The sequence below is a fragment of the Larus michahellis genome, chromosome 8, assembly GCF_964199755.1.
Source record: "Larus michahellis chromosome 8, bLarMic1.1, whole genome shotgun sequence".
Lineage (NCBI taxonomy): Eukaryota > Metazoa > Chordata > Aves > Charadriiformes > Laridae > Larus > Larus michahellis.
In genome coordinates, this window is record NC_133903.1 from 24,600,960 (window position 1) to 24,623,298 (window position 22,339).

General features: G+C 49.9%; 1 protein-coding gene across 1 annotated transcript; it reads right to left on the minus strand.

Annotated features, from left to right (window-relative positions):
* On the minus strand, window positions 1–22,136 carry RGS8 (regulator of G protein signaling 8). Its single transcript, XM_074597370.1, is given in 7 exon segments — window positions 1–5,073; window positions 6,826–6,992; window positions 16,646–16,710; window positions 17,637–17,738; window positions 21,748–21,806; window positions 22,046–22,096; window positions 22,098–22,136. Coding segments are annotated over 7 exon segments (666 nt in total). The 3' UTR covers window positions 1–4,890.
* Window positions 22,137–22,339: the final 203 nt, after the last annotated feature.

Genomic DNA, 22,339 nt, shown 5'->3' on the forward strand with positions numbered 1-22,339 from the left:
TAGCAGCAAAATGTACTTTAATTCCAGTTCTGTGGTATAATGCTTCAATGCCGGAGAAAACACAATACCAAGGAAGACGACAACTGCGGCAGCCCCAGGAATGAAAGATAATGCAGAAATTATGTGAAGCGTTTTCTTCTTATATAACGGGCAAGGAATAGCTTTATAGCGACAGGAGGAGGTGTGTAGGAGAGAGATGGCAAGACCAGAGACAAGCGTCTGGGGAAGTGGAAGGCAAAGACTAGAGGAGGGATAGACGGGGATGGAGGGTATGCAAAGGGGAGGGCACAGGAGGAGGTTATGTGAGACCCAGGCTCAGATTTATGGGGACGAGCAGTGCTGGTTGGCATGGACAGGAGTGCTCCAGGGAAGTAACCATAAAGAGGAGGAGGCGGGAAGTCCACGAGGACAGGGCAGAGAAAGAGAAAGGGGTTTGGAGGGAGAAGCAAGAGGCCCCCGGGGAGGGGAGAGTTTGCATGGACGGGTGAGAGGCACTCCAGGACTGGCATGAGGTATGCCTTGCTATTGCTCTGAATGCTGTAAACATTTTGGTTTTGTGTCTATCGGTGAACATTCAGTTCAGTTTGATACATGTGCTCTTATGGGTAACTGGAAGCCTAGCAGTGTTCTAGGTCTCTTATTACTAGTCAAACTTACACACGAGGCAAACACAACACTGGCTAACATCTCGTTTTATGTCATTTTGTGCCTAAGTCTCCTATTTTAACATGCACATCTATGTCTCAGAAAAGCTTCTCTAGCAGGAGACACTAAGTAACATAGACATGAATTCACATGCGCTCTCACCCGCCCGCACCCGCAGACGCGCACCCCTATTTCCCTCCCCTGCTTAGACGAGCAGGACTGTGCCCTTCACACGTGGAGGACAGGGACCCATCGGTACATTAACGAGTCCAGCAAAAGTGATGGAAATCATCCCAAACCCGGCTGACGGGCCAAAGCAGGAGAAAGAAACTCAAAGCAGATTCAGGTTCTGCATCTGCTTCTGGAGTGAACGACATCTGAAGCTTATAGAAAAGGCAATCTGTAAACTCTTCTTCCCATTTGCTGTCAAAGGAGTTGGGAGCCGACTGGGGACGTGCCAGCAAACACACAGAATAAAAAGAGCTGAGCAAACTGATTTTTTTCTCCTCTCTCCGTGTGATGGCACACTCTGACACTACTTGATACAGGAGCAAAATTTTGGAGGTGTGTGCTTGTGGAAGTCGGGGAGGGGGGAATAGGGTTTGTAAGTTATGAATATCCCTTTCACATCAGTAAGAGATGAATCAAAGATAGGATATTTGTCCTTGATGGGGATTAGTCATCACTCGGTGCTTTCCGAAGCTTTGGCTCAGTCATTATTTCCTTCATCAGCCCCTGGTTTAAGGGGAAGAGCTATAAGCTGCCTGTTTTAATTCACTTCAGACTGACATTTGGCATAAAAGAAGCAGCTGGTGCCAATTTCTTGTTTTTAAAAAAAAAAAAAAAGAAATTACTTAAAATAACTAGTCTGCTTTCCTTCAAGAGAGACAAACTGTAAGAGCAGCAACAAAAATAACCGTGACAGACTCATATGCCTCAGACAATACTTTTGCTCCACTCTAGGCTCTAGGATGTTTCCCGTGGAGGATGTTTTCCTGCACCAGTTTAATGGGCAAAACACTTCTCCTACATCAGCCGGCGTGAATACAGTTCCTGTCACAACCGCAGCAACGCCATCTCCGAGCATGCCCCCCGCAAAGCAATTCCCCGGGTCAGTGGAGGAGAGAGGGGAGCTTGGTTTTCACACGGTGTTGACTATGAAGTTTTTTGATGAATTCTGACACAAACTGAAAGGATGCCAGCACTGATGCTGGAGGATCTTGCTGAGAAACGGTACCTCCTGGGCATTCTGAAGTCACACTCCGAGTAGGACCGGCCCTTGTAGCCATCAGGGAAGCCTGGGGATTGTCCTCACTTCTGAGTTTCTGTTCCTCATTCCTCGACAAAACCATCTTGTTCTGCTGTTTCCTCATGGCCTGGTTGTCTCTGGGACCCTCACCACCATGGGTGCCTGCAGGGCACTTCGCTGAAAAGTCTAGTCTGGGGTGCATCGGCTGGCACTAGAGGTCAGCATCATCCAAGCCCACTCAGAAGGTGTATTGGTGGCTTTAAGAGAAATACCACGAGGCATTTAACACGGCCTTCTGCCTTCTCTTTAAAAGCGATGACCGCATAAGCCGGCTGGTGGTGTCGCTCACATCCAGGGACGCTTTTTGCATGTACAGTCAAGAGGAGGCTGAAACGGAGGAAGGCAGGGCCAGGCGAGGTGGCCTCCCTTCATCCCTTGTACCACAGCTTGTTCGATGCCACAGCCTTGGGAAACTGAGCTGCCGCGTTGCAGCCGTTGGATCACCGCTCGCTGTGCCATTTTGCAGTCGCAGTGACACTGGGTACAACCGGCACCGCAGGCCATCTCAAGGGGAGATACTTCAGCCAAAGCAACCTGTGTCCCTGAGAGATCCCAGCCCATCCTGTGTTACGCAGGTGCAGTAGACGTAGTGTTTCTTGGAAAGAAGAGTTCTTCCAGCCCCTCCTCACAGTCAGTGGCTGTGCATCCTCCCTTGCAGGTCAAGCATTGAGAGCGTTTCGCTGCAATGTGGGGTGATTTGCCCTCCTCCTTCCCTTTTACCTATAGCAGGAAGGAGCTGTATAGGTAACGTGACTCCGTTCCACTTCCTATAGCCCAGATACCACCAGGGACAGGCACTGGATGCATGACTCCACTCCTTCTGTCTTTGACTCCTTCCAGAGCATTGCACAAGTTTGCCCAGACACCCGTCCCGTTAGACCTTCTTTGCCAGGTACCTTGTTTGCCGTAAAGCTATGGGCCCACGAACAGCTACGCTCACGGTCAGTTGAGCCATGCACAATGTAGACCCCCTGGATGAATCTGGGGCACTTTCCAGTGCTCACTTTTCACCAATCTTTTCCTACGAAACAACTGGAGAATTCTAGAGCCGACCAACCAGGTACTGAAAAGCAGGTCTCCCTACTGAGGAATCCACCTCCAAAATAAAACATGCATGCTCACCATCCCTATCTTGATCCTAAACCTATTTGTCCTCATGCACAGCATCCTTACAAAAAGCCTCAAAACCTGCTTCCTACCTAATGCACGGAGAGTAACTTTTAATATCCAAGCAAGCTTTTCGTATCTCGTTCCCAACACTTTATGCTTAGAATTCAGCCTGCCTAGTTCACACCACCATTACACTAAACCTTTATCGCCAGTTTTCTGATGTAGCAAACCTACCCGCCGCCCTCAACTAGAGCAGAAGTTTACAGTCTCTGATCTGTGGGCGACAGAGAGAAGGAAAAGATCCACGAGGTCACTTTCTAGGCCTTCATAAAACTAAGAAAATAGACCTCTGGTCTGTAGGCTCAAATCCACAGACAGGCTGTCTGCTTCTGCACTAGAAAATATTGCAAGAATCTTGACGGCCGACAAGCTGGAATGGGGCCTTCAGATGGTGGGTGTTACTGCACAGCGCAGAGGAGGTGCTACACAACTGACATCTGCACAGAGTCTTCTCCTGCAGCTGGCTATCTGGGCTACGGGAATAAGGCCAAGTACCCCTTCACACACCACTTCACCCCTGGACGCTCACCCTGCTCCACTGCGTGCTTCCCTGCGTCCTGCTTTTAAGCAAGCACCGTGCAGCAGGGCTTGTGTCTTCAGGAGTTCTTTACACGGCATTGAACCCACAGTGGACAATCGGTAGGTAACAACAACAGTCAATAATCAGTAAACAACAAAAATAAAATTGTGATTTTTCATGTTACCTCTCCCTGCCGTGCGCTGGTCGGGTACTACATGAAAAACGCTATCTGCAGTAGCAGACAGGTCTTGTGCTCGTCTTACATCTCAGCGTGGGGCAGATGGGACATTCCTTCTCGCGACTCTTTCCCCACAGCTGGTGGGTCGTTCCCGAGAAGCCACCAAGCCTGTTAATGTCTCTGGCGTCCAGGAGCCTCTTTGTGTTAGGTTTTGGTACAGTGCCCTAGCACAATGAAGCCTGAACGGCGACCGGAGTCATGAGGCTGAACTACAGTACAAATAAATAATATTAATGGAAAACACTCGTTCGCACTAGAAGACTTGCCTGACCAGGTCTAGCGAGAGCTTTTGGCATTACCTTCCTCACGAGAAAAACTCAGCTGCTCGACAGTCATACGGAAAATAGCACTTATTCCCCATCCCTGGAAGATAAGCACGTCAGAGGTGGGGAGGGGCTGTGACAGGGTAGCAGCTGGTGTCATAAGGTGCGCCACCGAAATGGAAAGGTGAGCCGAGTTCACTGATGGCTTCTGCTCTGGGAAGCGGCATGAATCATGTGCCTTTGCCTTCTCTCTCCTCCCCTCTCTCCCTCCCCACGGTCCCTGGATCCAGACCCCAGCGGCCGGGTGGGAGACGATGCTTTGGACTAGTCTCGGCTTCACAAGTTTCAGAACTGCCCTTAGGGCCCCTCCAAGCGGAGGGGAGAGATGAGAGCCAAGGAGAGGACTTGGAGGGATGGAAAGGTGCAGCAGCATTATTTACACACAAACCAACGGAGTAATTTTAAAGGAAACCTGCCTTCCCAACAGATGACCCCGTGACTAGAGAGGATTATGGATTTGTGCTAGAGAGAGGCAACAACTGCAAGATGCTACCGCTAACCAAAAAAAGCACAGAAACTCAGAGAGTCCTAATGCCACACATCTGGATTATGCTCTGGAAGCCTTCTCTTCCCTTTCTCCCTCTTTTCTCATTCCCACTGCCTTTAACACCGAGGAAGTTTCACATTTAGACGTGGGTTTTGGCTGTTGTGGGAAGCACGTGGTTTCTGAGGCCCCATCACTGCTCTAGCTGAGCCTCCTCTGGGTTTGAGACAGCAGGTCTGTGTAAATTTTGGATCTCAGGAACCTGGGGTAAGAGTCTTTCTCCATCAGGCTGTGCACCTTCCCCTGAGCTTGGTCAAAGCAAGTGAGGGAGGGCTCCTGCATGTTTCTTCTTGTCAGCTCCCGCGTCTGGAAGTCTATGTTCACCTGGGAAAAGCAGCAGAAGAGAGTTTGGTATTGAGCGACCAGTTTGCCCGCTTAAAATGGCACATTTCACCTCAGCTGTTCCTGTAAAAGCAGTAGAACCACCAAGGTCCTACCCTCGTCCATGCCTAAAGAGCACCCCAAACTCTGCAGGGTTTAGCGATCCAGCGTTATAAATCCTGCCCCAAATTTAACTAGATTTATACTGATCTGAGTACTTCTGAAATCACGTTACTTTTCTTCAGGCTCTTAAGCATAGGTTTACGTGGCACATCTTCTAAAAAACTCTGACTTAGCCTAACCTCTCTCCTGTCGACCAAAATTTCTCTATTCACTTTATTCTTTGCGACATGCCCGAGATAAACGTGAACGAACTTTTGGCGGGGTTTAAACTAGTAGTACGTTTCTTATTAAATGTTTTTAAACTCTGCTGTCATAAAATCAATTGTTTGATTTTTCCCACAACAGCTTGGTGTTACAATATCTTGCTTGGGGACGCTGAAAAAATAAACCGCCCTGGTGTTATGACTGCTGCTTGTTTGCAAAGCCAACAACCTGAGTTTTCCTGCTTTCTTTCCCCAGCAAAAGCAGTCAGCGTTTGTTAGGGTTATTGTTTAAAACCTGGCTGAAAAGATTATATTTGTTGTTATTAACCCAGAGTCCAAACTTAAAGGAGTCTAGAAAGTAAAGCTGTCTGCCTTAACTCAGATGACAGCAATAGAGACTAGCTCCCTGTGTCACTTAAGGGTCATTTCACATTCTAGCCGGCCAAAATTATGGCAACAGGAGCAAATTTTAGGAAAGACCCCATCCAACCTGCGCTCACATTTCTAATGCAAATTCAGCCCTAGGCTCCGGAAAAATCTCACCCAGCTTCATGAATAACAGAGGGAAGATGCTCACTGAGGGCGATGGGGATCGAAGCGTGCCCCAAGGTGCCTCCCACCACTTGGTGTAGATCTGGGCGCTTCTCAGGGGCCTCACAAAAGCCTTTCTAGTTCGAGGATGGAGCGAGAGAGAGCCCTTTTAGGGGGATCCCCTTGCAGGCACCTGCATGGCGACGAGCAGCCGTGCAATCTAGCAGGAGGACCACCGTGGGAGAGAGGGTGCAGTGAGCACCCACCTGGTTGCGTTACGAATACAATAACACAACCCAACATCACGACGCGGGATCTGACAGTCGCATCAGCCTGTCAGTACTTGAAAGAGGACTTAACGATTCCTGGCTTCGGGTTGCGACTGCACTTTTTGTTCAGCTCTGAGTTATCACTCGCATCCTTTAGGAGGTCTAATTGAATTGGGAGTTAGTCAGCAGGTAAGCACTCCTCCCTGGAGAGACAACAAGTTAGTCATTCGTGGGATGCTTCTATACAAAATGTCCTGTGAGAAATGAGCCCGAGAGCCTGCTTGGGGATTGATAGTAAATGAGAGGAGTAAGGTGAAATACTCCTAGGAAGCTCATAGAGGTTAGGAAATGTAGGTTGCAGTTGCCAGCGAACTCACTGGCTGTGACTAATTCAGTCTCGTCAAAGTAGTTGCCCTCACCAGGGGATGAGTCACCACGAGCAGAGGCAGCTCTAGCAAGGCAGGATGGCATTCCCGTCCCCCACACCCACTCCTCACCATTACCTCCTCCTGGAGGGAAGGGAGGGCTTCCCGGACCCCCCAGCGCCCCGCAGGTCCCACCTTGAGGAGATGGACTTGCATCCGGCGCCCGAGGGATGCTCTGCCTGCCCGGGGTGCTGGCGTACCCACCTCTCGAGGAGCCTGCACGTCGATGAACTCCTCAAAGATGCGCTGAGCCTTGGAGGCCAGCTTGGCTGCCGAGCGGGTCTTCTTGAAATCCTCGCAGGCGAGCCAGAACTCCAGGTTTTCCTCACTGAACTCCGTCTTCAGGAAAGCGCGGAAAGCGGCCAGCCCATCTGCAAGGGAGTCACAGGGAGTTACAATGGGAGGAGAAAGAGGGCAGGGAGCAGTCCATTTAATAAGCATCCCTCCGTCTACTCCTGCCTATGAAAGGCTGTTTGGTTTTTCTCACGAGGTCTGCGATAGCACAGTCCACGCTCCCGGGACACGTCCATAACTTATACCATCGCATCAGCTGGTGTCTCACGAGCTGCCACAAAGCCAAACACCGTTTGCTGTTGCTCTGAAAAAGTGTTTTGCCCAGCTAACGTGGCAAAAGGCTTTCTTCGGGATTGGGGCACCTAACCTTTGAAAAATTCCTCTTGAAAACATCCAGCTTCAATGATAGATCTCTTTGCCAACAGCATGTTGTGCGCATTAATGCAGCACTTTGCAATGTCCTATCCATCATTAAGAAAAACCTTTAATAAAACATAGCGTCTGTGGACTTGTCTCCTATGTTTTTTGTCACTTTGCTTTATTGCCTTGTGACATATTTTTAGTTCTTCTTTAAACAGAGGAAGGAGCTTGGAGAGTCTAACTGTTACAGCTACAATAAAGGGGAGAGAGGGAAAGGGCGCAGCATAATTACTACTTGTCTAGTCGGTGGTAAAAGTGTTCTTATCGCTTGTTAATGCTTAGCAATTGTGACATTTCAGTAATGTAATCTGAGTCAGCTGGGGCAGATTAGAAATACGGAAAGATTTATTAGGCAATCTGTGTCCTCTTAAACCCCTGCCTGGGCGTATTTATGGACACAGCTATTGTTTTTTATTTCCTTTCCCTGAATGGCACCAGCAGAGCTGAAGTAGCTGAAGGTTTCTCACATGCCCTTTCTCTTTCCTTTAGCCTGGGAATAGATTTGGCTCCTAATTTTTATTTTTTTTTTCCAGTTACATGTTTCTAACTTTTCCTGGTCTTTTTCTATCAGGTCTGAGTATTTGTAGTTCATGACTGGAAACCTCCTGAGTCAGCACTGGCTACTTCCAAGCAAGCGTCTAAAAATATTGATGGAATCAGGAACGTATTTGGCAAGGTCAGGCTCCCCAAAAGGATGAGAAGAGCAAGCACATGTGCGCCCGACAGGGACGGGCAAAGACCAATGAGGGTTTGTAGGACCTGAACTCCTGCAGTGCTGTGGGCTGGGGGCTCCACCTGCCCCCTTTCTGCTGTAGGAGATCTTGGCAGTGCTGCCTTCCCTCCCTCCTCCCCGGGGCAGGGGGAATGGGAGCTGGGATGGAGCCCAAGGGGCGATGCCTGATGCTTGGTGTGAGTCATTTTCACACATCCACGGCAAGCCCAGGCCCACCGGGGACAGGGGCTGGCCACGTCACAGGATCCATCACAAACTCCCTTACGGCTTTGTCCCTGTTTTCTTGCCCGCACCAGGTATGCGAGGAGAAGCAGCAGTGTAACACTGCCCTTTTCCTCCCTTGTGCGTCCTAATCTTATTCCTGCTTCTCTTGTTTCCAGTAATAACTTAGGACACGGAGATGTTTTTTTCAGTTCTGGGTCCTGAGCCTCAAGCCCTAAGAAATGGCCCCAGGTGTCGAACAGCAACTAACAAGCCTATTTCTGGCTGCCCGTAGGTCAGTGGAGATGTCTGAACTGCCCAGATTCTCAAAGGGGAAGGCAGAAAAGATATTAGGCCAGACAGGACCGCACTACAGGCTAAACCTCCCCACTCCACGTTTCTCAGAGCTCCTTCAGTAACGGGCTCTGCTCTGCGAACTGCTCCATCAGCGCTCGGCATTGCAAAGAGCACAGCAACCGGCCACTAAAATGGGGACGTCCCGTCCCACCGACGCTTGCTTCTTCCGTCAGCCCCAGGAGGGAGGGAAATTAGCTGTATCACACCAACTCGTCCCGCCACTTCTTAATTAACATTCTTGTAGGAGGAGAGCAGGGTTTCAGGCTGCTCCTGTGGACAAAACCAGGGCTTTTGTCCATGAGCACTGCAGAGCAATTAACAGCGCAAATTGTGGGTTCAAGCCCGGGGCAATAGTATGACATTAGCCCCGGAGACGCCAGCAGAGCAGAGGGTGCCAAAGGCATCTCCAGGGGCAGGGGACCCGTCAGGATCATGCTGCCCGTGGCTGCTTTGAGCCTCTCCATGCGTAGATAAATATGGTGAATGAGAGAAGTGTTTTAGGGCTGGTCCCCTTCCTGAAATCTAGGAGACAGAAAAATTTTTTGAAGCCCGTGTCCCCTGTAATGCTTATAAATTCACAGGGCCGGTGTGGGAGCAAGGGTGAATAGACTTGTGAATAGAGCGGGGAGTCTTTGCGGGAGGAAAAGGAGAGGACGTAACGGCAGGCTGACAGGTTTCAGAAAGAAGAAAGTACAAAAGGGAGAAGGCAACGGTTCCCCAAGATGTATGTCATTTTACATATCATCAGCTCCCAGGACATTTGACGTTAAACTTTCCAGCACCCAAGCACACTGCTATGACTCCACAACCTCTGCTCTTGTCCCTCCAGAGATCTTGCCGCCCTTTCTCTGTCCTGGTCTTTTTTTTTTTTTTTCGTCCTTGAACAACAGCCCCAAAGCCCAGCACTGACAGAGGAACGCTTGCAGAAATAGCAGCTTTGCGTGGCAAATGTAATATCTACAAGATACAATATCTGCAAAATATTATCCGCTAAAAGAAGGGGATGTCATGATTGATGAGGTGAGAAAGGCGTTTGCTTCAGCCCTGCCCCAGAGAGCAGCCACAGCAGGTCCCTCCTGGGACCAGGAGGTTTCCATATGCTCTGCTTCCTGCTCTCACGTCAATCAGCTCTTTTTTATCTTGAAGTTTAGACAGCAGATAGATAAATAATGGCGTCTGGCTGTTCTCCACTTCTTTATATGTTCCTGTTCCTCCTCACAGCCTTTGAGGAGCTGGAAATGATGAGGCTGGACCTGGGAAGACCTTGCAGAGGAGGCCTTGGCCACAGGAGAGGTCATCCTTGACTTGAGGCTGCCTGGCTCTCCACAGATTTCATCTTCAGCCTTTGACTGCCTGCCAGCATTTACAGCTGTGCTTGGCAGCCAGAGTTTGGAGATGGGAGCCCAGATGACCGCACAGTAGTAAATCACTGCCCACAAGTTTATCACGGAACAATGACAAATCTGATTGAGGGGAGCAATTAGGTAAGGGGGCTGCCACCACCTGAGCTGGAATTTGACCAGGATGTCAGCTTCAATCTCCCCCTGCACATGATGGCTATCAAGGAAGCATCCCTCACCAAGTATCAGCATTTCAAAGCTCATCCCACCCAACTGGACAGCTTTTTTACAGGGGCAACTGGCACTGGATTGCAGTGTGGTACGAGCAGGAGAGCATCACCTACTGAGTCAGCCTCCTGAAATATCCTGGAAGGCAGCCGGAGCACCTGAGAAGTGCAATTCCAAAAGGGTGCTTGACAGAAAAAGCACAGAAATGAGAAGCAGGATTAGAAGTTTTCAGATGCAGCAGCACAAGATATCCTTAAAATCTGTAGCCTAAAGCCATCATTCAAGAAGACAGAGATGTACTGGTATAGATGCACGACCTTTCAAGACAGCTATTGGACACTTATTATAGAATCATAGAACAGTTCGGGTTGGAAGGGACCTTAAAGACCACCCAGTTCCAACCCCCTGCCCTGGGCAGGGACACCTCCCACCAGACCAGGCTGCTCAAAGCCCCATCCAGCCTGGCCTTGAACACCTCCAGGGATGGGGCATCAGGAATTTGACTCAACAGAGTGGTGAGCCTTGCTTGAAGCCGAAGGAGTAGATCAGTACTGATACAGCAGGTAGGATGAAAGCAAAGAAATGGAGCTCTTCCACTGAGTGTCAAGAGTCTGAAAGAGGAGCAGAAGACATTAGCTTTTTTTTTTTTTGGCAGTGTAAATATAAGCTTCAGAAGGACCTGCCCTCCATTCAAATAGACGAAGGGAATGCACAAGAGGGTTGTCAGGAAGGATTGTGCCAGGTATTTATAGATAACCCCATCCCAAGCTCTTGCAGTGAACCATACAAATATAACCCTGCAGGTCACCAGCAAATTAGACAATGACAAGGATTTGTGTTTTATAGATGGGGACTGCCGGGCAGATCAATAACTATGTGAGGATCAGGACATCCCAATTCAAATGTTGTCCTTCAGGCCATGGAGATGGGATTTTTTTCCAGCAAGAAGGGCTGTGGAGGAAGGGACTGAACCGGAATCGCAAAAAACACAACATAGGTCTCAACTAAGGCACGCTTCAGCAAGATGAGGAAGAGACAAGATTAGTGGCTTAAATCATTCAGGCAGACAGCTTAATAAGCAAGCATTAGCCACTGTCAGAGTAAGAAAGCAATCAACAGTCCTATATTTAATGCATGCATTTCACGCCATTGGGACAATCAGCACCTCATGCAGCAAATAAAGGGTAGAGTCCTTACGGCTGGCAGATGAATGGATTAGCTCTATGGAGCATGTTGGGTCCAGGGCTGAAGAGACAAGGCCACAATGCTCTGCATAGCGTACGTACATGCTCTCGCTGCTGTTGAGCATTGCTTTGGTGAACGTTAGCTGCCTGTCACCAGCACAACGCTAATGCTAACCCTGTTCCGGCTTAGAAAGAACCAGGAGGAGGTTGGGATGTTCCTGTGCTGTGCAGGAAGAGGAGCAATGTCTAGACAACAGAAGGAGGAGGAGGACACTGGACGTGCTGGAACATGTCCAGAGAAGAGCCACGAGGATGATCAGAGGGCTGGCGCATCTCTCCTGTGAGGACAGACTGAGGGAGTTGGGGTTGTTCAGTCTGGAGAAAAGAAGGCTCCAGGGAGACCTTATAGTGGCCTACCAGTATCTTAAGGGGGCCTACAAGAAAGCTGTGAAGGGACTTTTTAGGATGTCGGGTAATGGGAGGACTGGAGGGAATGGATTAAAACTAGAGATGGGACAATTCATATTGGACATTAGGAAGAAGTTCTTCACCATGAGGGTGGTGAGGCACTGGAACAGGTTGCCCAGAGAGGTGGTGGAAGCCCCATCCCTGGAGGTGTTCAAGGCCAGGCTGGATGGGGCTTTGAGCAGCCTGGTCTGGTGGGAGGTGTCCCTGCCCAGGGCAGGGGGGTGGAACTGCGTGATCTTTAAGGTCCCTTCCAACCTGAACCGTTCTGTGATTCTATGACAATAAAGTTTAGGCAGAAGAGCAAAGAGATCACCAAAAAATTGGTGGAGGGGAAAAAAAAAATAATAAATCACCCTTGAGATAAAAATGGAAATTCAGCGCAACGGTTTTCTGCATCGGATGCTTCGTTGAAAAGTGACTAAGGGTTGAGTACAGACTGTCCTGCCGGATTCTGGACAAATGACAAGCCATGTGTCCAGCCCCGCGAGGGATGCAGAATGAGACATGCCATTGCTTGTATTTCCCTCCACCGCCTGTCAAAAGAAATCTCCATCTGGCTGACCAGTCGGTACCTCCTGGGCATGGGTACAGAGGGGGGATTGCTCCTCTCTTACATGCATGCACACACGCTCTGCGGACCACACTGAGCCCCACGTCCCTGGGAGCTGTCGCTAAGCCACACGGGCACAAAATGGGAAAAGATGCCAAAATCTAGCATGTTAAAGCCACCGCTTTTGCTTCCTGAGCAGCCAAGGAAGCATGCTACGTACGATGTGTCTCTTGCTCTCTCAGTTCCCTGCTGCAAAGTAGGATCAAGCCCCTCTGTCCTGTTGTTTGCCACGCTCAGAAGCCCTGACCCAAGGGAACACTGCAACGCTGCGCTCGTTGTTAAAGCAACGAGGCTCCTGCTGTAAAAAGGAGATCAACTGGCTGACCCTATGCTGTCAAGTTGACTTGCTTCACCAATGGGTGAAGCAACGAGCAAAACCAAGTAGGATACCTTTGCACTGACCTATTCATCTGGGGCCGTCAACACAACGGAGCTGAGCTGCATCCTACCATTCGGCACTGGCTGCTCTCAGCGGGCTGGGCTGAGGGACGCTGGGGTCCCAGTGCCAGTGCAAGAGGGAGGTGAGGGGAGCGACAGAGAGCGCCTTCCTGCCTCTCCTGCTCACAATCTCTTGCTAACGTCAACACAAATTATTCTTTAAATGACCGGGGAATTAATCCGAACCTGACCACTCTATACAGAGGGGCTTTGCCAGGCCTGGGAACCTCTGGCGACAGGCAACTGCTTCAAAACCCAGGGGTTTTCAATGCTCGGCTCAAGATGCTGCCAGAAGTAGCATGTCAGGGTCAAACGCTACCTACGGAGATCATTCATTAAAACAACACGGGGAGAGGGAAAGGAGGGGCTCCACGGGGCCATCACCCTTCGAGGGATATTTGACAAAAATGAGCATAATGAAACTCTCCACAGAATCTGTATAATGCATAACACCCATTCGGATCACTCCCTCCATTTGGAGACTCAGGAAAATAGGAAGTGGAAGGGTACAAGTTGTTTGCCTTTCTTGTAAAGAGTACCACAGCCCGGCGAGCCTCCTCCATGTAGAAGGGCAGCCTGCTCGCCTTGGCCCTTCAGGGAGTCTTTTAGGGAGCTCTGATCCACTTTCTTGCTTCTTGGAGCTCTTTTTTGCATCTGTCCAACCTCCTGCAATATCACCCGCAAAGACTGCCCCATTTTCAGCTGGTACATCCAGCTCCTGAATCCGACTTGAGCGTTCTCTGGTTTTTTCCCCCCTCCCCCCGCAAAGAACAGGTTGGCTGGAAGGGACCCAAAACCACCATAACATCCAACTCAACCCCCTGAAATCAACATCACAATCTCCCTTCCAAAATAGACGAACTGTCTATCTAGCAAAGGAGGAGTTTATGACAGAAGTGTCAAGCAGAAGCAGCCGAGACCTGCTGATGCTTGTAAGCTCCAGGGGAAACCCCCCCCTCCCCCCGAGCCCAGCTGGTGCTCAGCCCATGCCCCCAAGCATGAATTCAAATTTTCCCTGGCTATCGTTCACCTGGGCAGTCACGGGGAAATCAGACTGAGACAATTCTGTCCTCCTCTCGGCGCTGGAAACAGCATATTCGCTGGCAGCTTTACCACGGACGGATGCGGGCAGGCCAGGCCCTGCTCTTCTTACTCTGAAATTTCGGTCAGATACAGCACAAGAGTCCCTCACCGAACATCAGCACAGGTTTCTAACGGCAGAAACGCAGCTCTTTTGTTCTGTTTTGACAGCAGATCTTTGGCAATTCTTCTGTGTTTTGGATGTAAGTGCACATAGGCGAAACCACAACGATTTTACAAGACAATTCCTTTAATGGATATACGCTCTCCTCTCCTTTAAACGTGTGTAACTGAAGTAACACTTCTGTTTCCAGAGAGCTTTTCGTATTTGCATCGTTATAACCTTTGACTGCCAGGCTAGCAATTCCAGAAACTTCAGGTGCAGAGCAGTTGTAATATATTCCTTTAGAAAGCAGTTTATTAAACAACACTTTTTTTTTTTTTTTTCTCACTGATCACCAGGCTATGTCACCATGACTGCTGATAAAAAAAGATTAATTTAAATTTTAAAGATCACCTCTGTTGCTATTAGGAACTGAATATTTTTCATTAGGTGCAAGAGAGTTATCAGAACTACTTTCCATTCTAGAGGCAGGAAAAATTCTGATAATTCATTTATCACTCTTATAAAGCTAATTTATTAATAAAAACAGACACTCTTGTGGAGGCTGTTGGACGAAATAATTGAACTAAGGTTTGATTTAGCATTCACAGCAGTCAACTGAAGAGGGAACGATCCGTATAATGTCAGTACACAGACGGGTAAATTCACTGGCTTTTGTAACCCAAGCTCTTTTGCCGCGGTCTGTATCTAATCAGGGAAATTCCAACTTTTGCACTGGTGAAGGAGGAGCAAGGGGCTCGTGTACAGAATTGTAACACTGATGTGAATATCCTCTCCTCCCCCTTCCCTGTCCCCCAGGCAGCCCATGGTCTTTTTGGTGTATTTTTCCCATCTTGTTTTGAATTTTAACAAAATAAATGTTCCCTCTTAGCCATACCCAGCTACACCATATTTTTTTATTTTTTTTCCCTACTGGCTGCAAGAGCAATGATCTCAACAAGATACTGCTGCTAAAATTATATATTGCTTTTTCTGCCTTGGACAGCCAGCCTGTTTAAAGTTGTCACTTAATTCCTTGCCAAAACTGTTGTCATCTCCGCAGAGATCAGCAGCAAAATTACACTTTATTTTAAATAATAATATAATTCTACACTTAGGTTTTAAAATGTAAGCGCGGAAAAAACCTGTATCTCTAAGAAAACCAGACAGTTCCTGATTGCAATAAAATAGTTCACCGCCCACATTGACTTCTCCCCAACCTTGACTCGCTCTTGTTTTATTCTCCAACAGAAACACATTAATGAACGTATACTGTGAACCTTGCTGTCCCGTTTATAATTTCTCAGCATGAAAATGTCGGTGAAGCAGAATACTATTTTCTGGACAGAACTGATAGGATTGAGCTATTGAATGGAGCGAGGGGTGCTGATCATACGTTTGCATAAGATTTCCGGATGGGAAATTTTCAGGTTTGCATTGGTAACTGTAAATGAGATCCTGCTGAGGGCTACCACGTGTGATTTCTCTGCGACAGAGTGAGTTGTTCAAGGTTACTGAACCCCATGCAGTGTTGTGTCGCGGCGCTCACAGCAAAGGCTGTGCTTCAGCACGGCATCACCACGCAGCAGCTCGGAAGAGCAGCTGGAGGGAGAGGAGACAAGCCGGTGTCGCAGATCTCAGGGGGCTTTAGCGAGCTGAGAACCTGCCGTTTGCTTGTGCGGAAAGACTGGACCCAGAGGCGCTTGCCAAAGGACGGTACGCATGGCTACAGCCTTGGGGTCCTGCTTCCAGTGCATCCCCAGGAGCTGGAGAAGGCTAGACCTTGGGTTGATGACTTTATCGTTGTGATCATCCAGTCAAGAACAAAGCCAGGAAGGGAACTCACAGAAACTCACTCACAGAATCACAGAATGGTAGGCGTTGGAAGGGACCTCTGGAGATCATCTAGTCCAGCGCCCTGCCAGAGCAGGGTCACCCAGCGCAGGTGGCACAGGAACGCGTCCAGGCGGGTTTGGAATGTCTCCAGAGACGGAGACTCCACCACCTCTCTGGGCAGCCTGTCCCAGGGCTCTGCCACCCTCAAAGGAAAGAAGTTCCTCCTCACGTTGAGATGGAACTTCCTATGCTCAAGTTTGTGCCCGTTACCCCTTGTCCTGTCCCCGGGCACCACTCAGAAGAGCCTGGCCCCATCCTCCTGACACCCACCCTTTCAGTGTTTATAAGCATGGATAAGGTCCCCCCTCAGCCGTCTTTTTTCCAGACTGAAGAGACCCAAATCCCTCAGCCTTTCTTCATAAGAGAGGTGTTCCAGTCCCCTCAGCATCTTGGTAGCCCTTTGCTGTCTCCTCTCCAGCAGTTCCCTGTCCTTCTCGAACCAGGGAGCCCAGAACTGGACACAGTACTCCACTCCCTCACCTTTTAACCAGAGGACAAATCCTGCCTCTAAATGACCGTGACCGTTGCCTGGTGGGTAGTAAGCGGCTACCTGAGGGACCATTCCTGTGCTATGCCATGCAACGCGATGTGATGCACACTTAGTTTGCCCTAGCTCCAACAAGTATTAAGGGTACGAAGGGAAAAAAAAGGTTGAGTTTGATCTCTACTCACATTTATGGGACAAAAGGATGTCAAAAGAGTCTGCCCATCTTGTTGCTTCTTCTGTTGACAGTCTTCTGTAAAGGAAGGAAGAGGCAAGTTACAGACAACCCATGGCCACTGATCCACTCTGGGGCTGTTCGACAAGGACACCGAGGAAGGCTGGATTCTTCTCACCTTTGGAGGTCTACAATGTAGAGGTCTCCAGGTGAGCAAGTCACCCTGGGCTCCCTTTAGAGTCAGTGAGGAGATACCAAGGGACTTGCAGGGACTTGACTCTCTTCACCTCACGTCCCCCAGGCAGGCAGGTAAAAATAGGCCAGATGAATCACACCCGAAAAGGGACAAATTTTTCCTCATTGACTCTAAGCAGAGGCTCAGAGAACAAGTTCAGCTGCAGACATTTACATTGTAAATGCCAAAAGCTCAGTGAAATGAAAGCCACCCCTGCAGAAGTGTTTGTTTCTCTCTCCTGACTTCAAGGGGAAGGTTAGACTAGATGTAAGCAGTGACTTGTGACCAGATGAATCCCATCCCACTCATCTCAAATCAGGACTCTGGACTGCCCGAAGCACCTACCTGAGATGTTATGCAAAACTAATATAGGACTTTTTGGTACTGTTTAATGACAAGACCAAGGAGGACTATGGCCTGAAATTGCTGGTCATCTCTTATACCGAGTCAACCACTCAGACTTTGAATTGTGATGACAGAGGGGTGAATTCCGTCCTCAGATAAGTGCAGACACGTCCCACATACAGCAGCGGGGACTGTGCGCGTGGCCGGTCTCACGGGAGAACTCGTGTCAATGATCTGGGTATTTTCTGAGGCTGTTCCTGCTGTATCAGCGCTGTTTTTGTTTCCCTCCTTCCTTGTGGCTAAAAGAACTACTCAAAGCTTACACAAAGCACAGTAAAATGAAGATAATACTAGAGAGGGGGAAGGGGGCAAGGAGGAGAAGGACAGAAATGGGGTTGGGGTGGGATGCTGCAGCTATACTCACTTCAAAGCCCGGTTGGGCTTGTCTGGAAGAATAGCTGTGAAATCATTATATGAGTCTGATTTGTGAGACAGGCAGCCCAGGCGAGTCCTCATCCCTCTGTTCCTGTGGTCGGTGTGGGGGAGCAGGGGTGTAAGCAGGGGAAAACCAAAAAAGACGACGATTATAAGTTTAGCCGGAGAGGCAAAAAAAAAAAAAAAAAAAAACAAACCCAAAAATAAAATCAACCAAAACAAAAAAATAAAAATCAGTGGCTCTGTGTCTCATCAAACCTGTGTCCTTGGTTCCCTCATCTGCGGGAGGGACCCTGAAACGTCTCCAGTAAGATGCCAAGCAGATGCTAAGGACAGACCCAGCACCAGAGCAGCTGAAGGCTCACCCACAGCAGTCGTTCAGCTGCTCGGGCTGGCAAAAAAGGCTTCTAAAGGCTGCACTTTGGGATGGTTTCTTGAAAGACCTGCTCTGGTCAGGTGTGGGAGGAGAGCAAAGGGCAGCAATACCAGAAATCAGCCACCACAATCCAGCAGCACCAGAAACGGCACAAATACCAGGGGCTTGAGGGGGCTGGAGGAAGAAGAGGGGGAGCAAGGCACCTGCAAGGGGAACCTGTGCTGCAGAGCCATGAGACACCGGCCGGGATCTCAAGCAGCTTCTTTAGACTCCAGGTTACATAAGCAGACTAAAACTGCCTCTTTCTCGACAGGCTTATCCGGGCGGAAAATGGCTTTATTGCTTTTTTTCCTCTAAATTTCAAACCAGCCCCAGAGCCTTCGCTCCTCTGCTCGCGTCCTTACCAGCCCCTTCCCGGGATAGCTGGCGCGTCCGCAGCATCCTTTCATTACACAACCCCGGGATGGGGAGGAATACAAAGGGAGAGAGGGAAACATAACACACACATGAATTATATGGGACTGGCATCTTCTCCTCTCAAATACATATAGATGCCGGTTAATGGTTTTACGCGGCCTCTAGAAGGACACAGCCTGTGATTTGCCTCTCCAGCCCAAGGGCATCTCTTCTACTAGCTTCCCCCAATGTTGAATGAGGCCATTCTCTCCTCCGGACCGTGGCAGGAGGATTTATCGACCCAGTCTCCACTTCTCGGCTGCTGGACCCACTTCCGAGCTGGAGAAAGCCCTTCTCCAAGCCCTCCTGCCAAACAGATGCCAAATACTTTCTGTGACTGCAGAGGGAAGCACAGTATTTTTCCTTTCCCATATGTAATTCTTGCAGAACACTTCAGCACCAGCAACTGAGCCAATCTGTAGCACGCCTGTTTCCCTCTTCTCCTCCCGCCCTTCGGAGAGTTTCTATTATTGCACATTTTAATGTAACCTTAAAGCAAATTAAATGTTAATTAAATGCAACGAGTGTCTCCCTGGCGCAGCGCAGGCAGCTCGTAGCACTTCACAAGCACAAAACCTGGAGACCTTCAGTCGCAGGAATTGTTGCACAGCCTCAAAATACGGACCCATGGCCAGTGGTCTCGGGATGCTATTGCTACACAAACCTCAACCATCGATGCAAAAATACCGTTTGCAAAGCGTCACGTTCCTAGCTGAGCATGCTGGACCTGCTGCGCTCAAACGCACACTGAGTCTGCCATAGGATCTTTCTGGTACCTTTCTCGATACCTCCTGCCCCCAACCTTTATCTTCCCTGCACGGTTTGTTCTAGCAAGCTTACGAATGTCTCAGCAAGAGGTGTGACATGCATTACCGCAATGCTGCTCGGATTTCTCTCTGATGCCTGAGATCAAGGGACTGCAGCAGGGAATCAGAGCGTATGGGGGACAGAGAGGCTGCGCCACGAGCAAGGATCTTGTCTCTGATGGAACACTGATCTCTAGGTGAGGACTTCCAAGACAGGACACAGGAGAAAGAGAGGGAAAGAAACGGGGTCCGCAGGAGGTGGAGAGGCAAGGGAAGGGCAGGAGGGAAGAGGGGACACTGCAGCGAGCGGAACGACTCCCTGGACGAGGTAGACAGCGACAGGATGGGCAGGGGTGAGGGATGCATCATGTCTTTTCAGTTACCTCCGTGGGATCAGTAAGGCAGCCATTCAGGCATCCAGTTATAGTTAACCCTTTAACTGGCTGGCTTGGACAGCAGTCGGGGCTGTTTGCAGGAGGCAGGAGTGCGGAAAGGAGGGATTTACTGTTTCATGTCCTGGCACTTAAAAAATATATCAAAGAATCCTCTGCCAAAAAAGGGAGGGCCAGTTGTTCTCAACCCATTTGATCCTTGCCTCCTAGCGCAGAAGGTCGATTTTTCAGTGGAAGACGTTCAGAGTTGAGGGATGATCACAGAGGAGAGACAGCATTTCCTTCTAAGACCAGGGCCGCGGGTTAAGTCCATCTTCAGGTCTAAAGTGATTTGAGTTTGGCGTCACAGCTCACCACGGAGCAGCAGGAGTTGGTATTATCGCACCCACCATTCAAAACCTCTGAAGGTCTCTCCTCAACAGGCAGAGCTCCAGGCTGACCTCGCTAAGAAGACCAAACTACCTCTTGTCCCTGTCCTTCCAGGTCATGGCTGATGTTACTGGCCAGGCATCATGGAAAAGCTGGCGCTGCAAATAAAATAACAGGAGGACTTCACGCGTCTGCGGATGCTGGTCCTTTCACCATCACAGGCTCAAGCACTCACACAAAAATAACTCAAAGAAAGCATCTCCTCTTCAGGGGGGTGGGAGCCTGCAGGGAGCAACCAAGGAGATGCACAGTCTGCAAAGGGGAGGGAGGGATGGAGGGAGGGAAAAAGGGAGGGAGGGAGAGAGGGAGGGAGGGGATGGTAGGGACCCCGTGAGCCTTGGCTTGAGAACAAATCCCACATCAGAGAGTGAAGGCGAGGTCCACCAGCCAGCAGACCGACGGGACAAAGAGCAGGGCTGTATAGTGAGCAAAGGGCAAGGTTTCTTGTTTGCCAGGATAGGGCCAAGCTCCAGATAACCTCCGTGTCCTCTTTCCCAGAGGGAACAACTGAGGAAGAGACAAAGGGGCTGATGAGAGTGGAGACTGTGCAAAGGAGCCAGGTCCCGGCTCTGCTGGGGCCTGGGGAGATCCCCGAGCTTGGGCTGCCCATCGCAACATCCCTTTTAAAATCTGATTACATTAAAAACGCACAAAGCCTCTTCCCAACTAAATTAATGGAACTGGGATTGCACTACATGCCAGTGAGTGCATTTCCTTAATCCCTACCCTGACCGGCTGCTTCGATGCGCTTTAACTGAAATCAATCCTTGTAATTCCTTAAGCCCCTTTAAATTTCCTCATTAACAGCCTCACTCGCATGTGGGGCCACGGCACACGATGTCCTAGAGTCCAGCAGCCCCTACTCCTCTTTCCCACTGCCGTTCCGAAGCGAGGGCTGGAAGCGAAGCTGGGTGCCCTCTCCCTCGCAGCCTCCTCTAGCAGCCTGCGTTTTGGGGTACTGTTATGAAACAGCCTTCTGCTCGCCCCCTCTCCCACCCTCTTGCCAGCCCCCACGACAACAACCTGCCCGGCTGAGCAGCACCCAACTTCCCTGTCATCCCAAAGTCTGTCTGACTTCATGGACCCTGAGACCTATATTGCCTGTGAAGGCAATCCCACTGCTAGGCTGACATCCCCACGGATATTTCCTCCGATTGCAAATAAAGCCAGTCAATTGTGACTTTAGGAATATAATCTGTGGCGCGGGGTAAAGGCATCCCTGTAGGTTTTTTGACTCCTGCTCCATCATTCATCCTACCTCTCCCTCTATGAAAGGACCCTGGTCAAGGAGAATTGCCAGTCTCATCATGGATGTGTTTTGGGGGCTTCTCCTTGGGAGAGACAGAAAGGGAGCGATGCGATTATGACATTCAGGTCACCAAACCACCCCAGGAGATCACCCGAGCAAAGATAAAGAAGCCATCCCAATAGAAAAAATTAGCGGCACAAAGGTTAAAAAACAAACAAACAAACAAACAAACAAAAAAAACCTGAACACCCAAACCCGTGAGACCTCAGGGGCTTCAGGAGATTAAGAACATCCATTCACATGCAGAGAAAGCCAGAAAAAAAAGAAAAAAAAGAGCGACCACAGAGGCACTGCGGACAGACAGACAGACAGACAGACACAAAGATACTCACTGCCTTAGACCTGTCCTCTCTGCCGGGGGGTGTGTGCTGTCAGCGCGGGCAGAGAGGCTCTGGGGAGAGAGCAGAGCGGTCTTCTTCAGAGACAACCAACCCCCTGCACGGCGGCGAGGGGGGGCTGAAAGTCACACTCGGACACCCCTCCCTTCCCCACCCCTCCCCGGGCAGCGGCAGCGGCGCAGCTCGGAGCGGCAAAACGCCGGGAGCAGCCTCAAGCCGGCGGGCTGGGGCTGGGCTGCGCAGCCGGCCCCCACCGCTCGCAGCCCTCCTCGCCCACCGCCGCCTCCCCAACCTGGCCGCAGAGCCCCGGCTTCTCCCCCGTGGTTGGAGATGGGGGACCGCTCCCGCACGGGCGGCGGATGCCAAATGCTGGCAGGGAGCATCCTTGGGCGGGGGGGGGGGGCAGGAGGGGGGATGCCTGCGAAAGCGCTCGCTGTTGTCACCCTCGGTATGTTGGAATAAAGCAGCCGCCCACATCGTTTTAATCAGCTCCTCTGAGGTTTAGGGGAAGGTTGCTGCCCTCAGACCACAGATCATTAAGGGTTGCCATAAAACAGAAGGGATGGGAGAGTGTAATTAAAGAGCC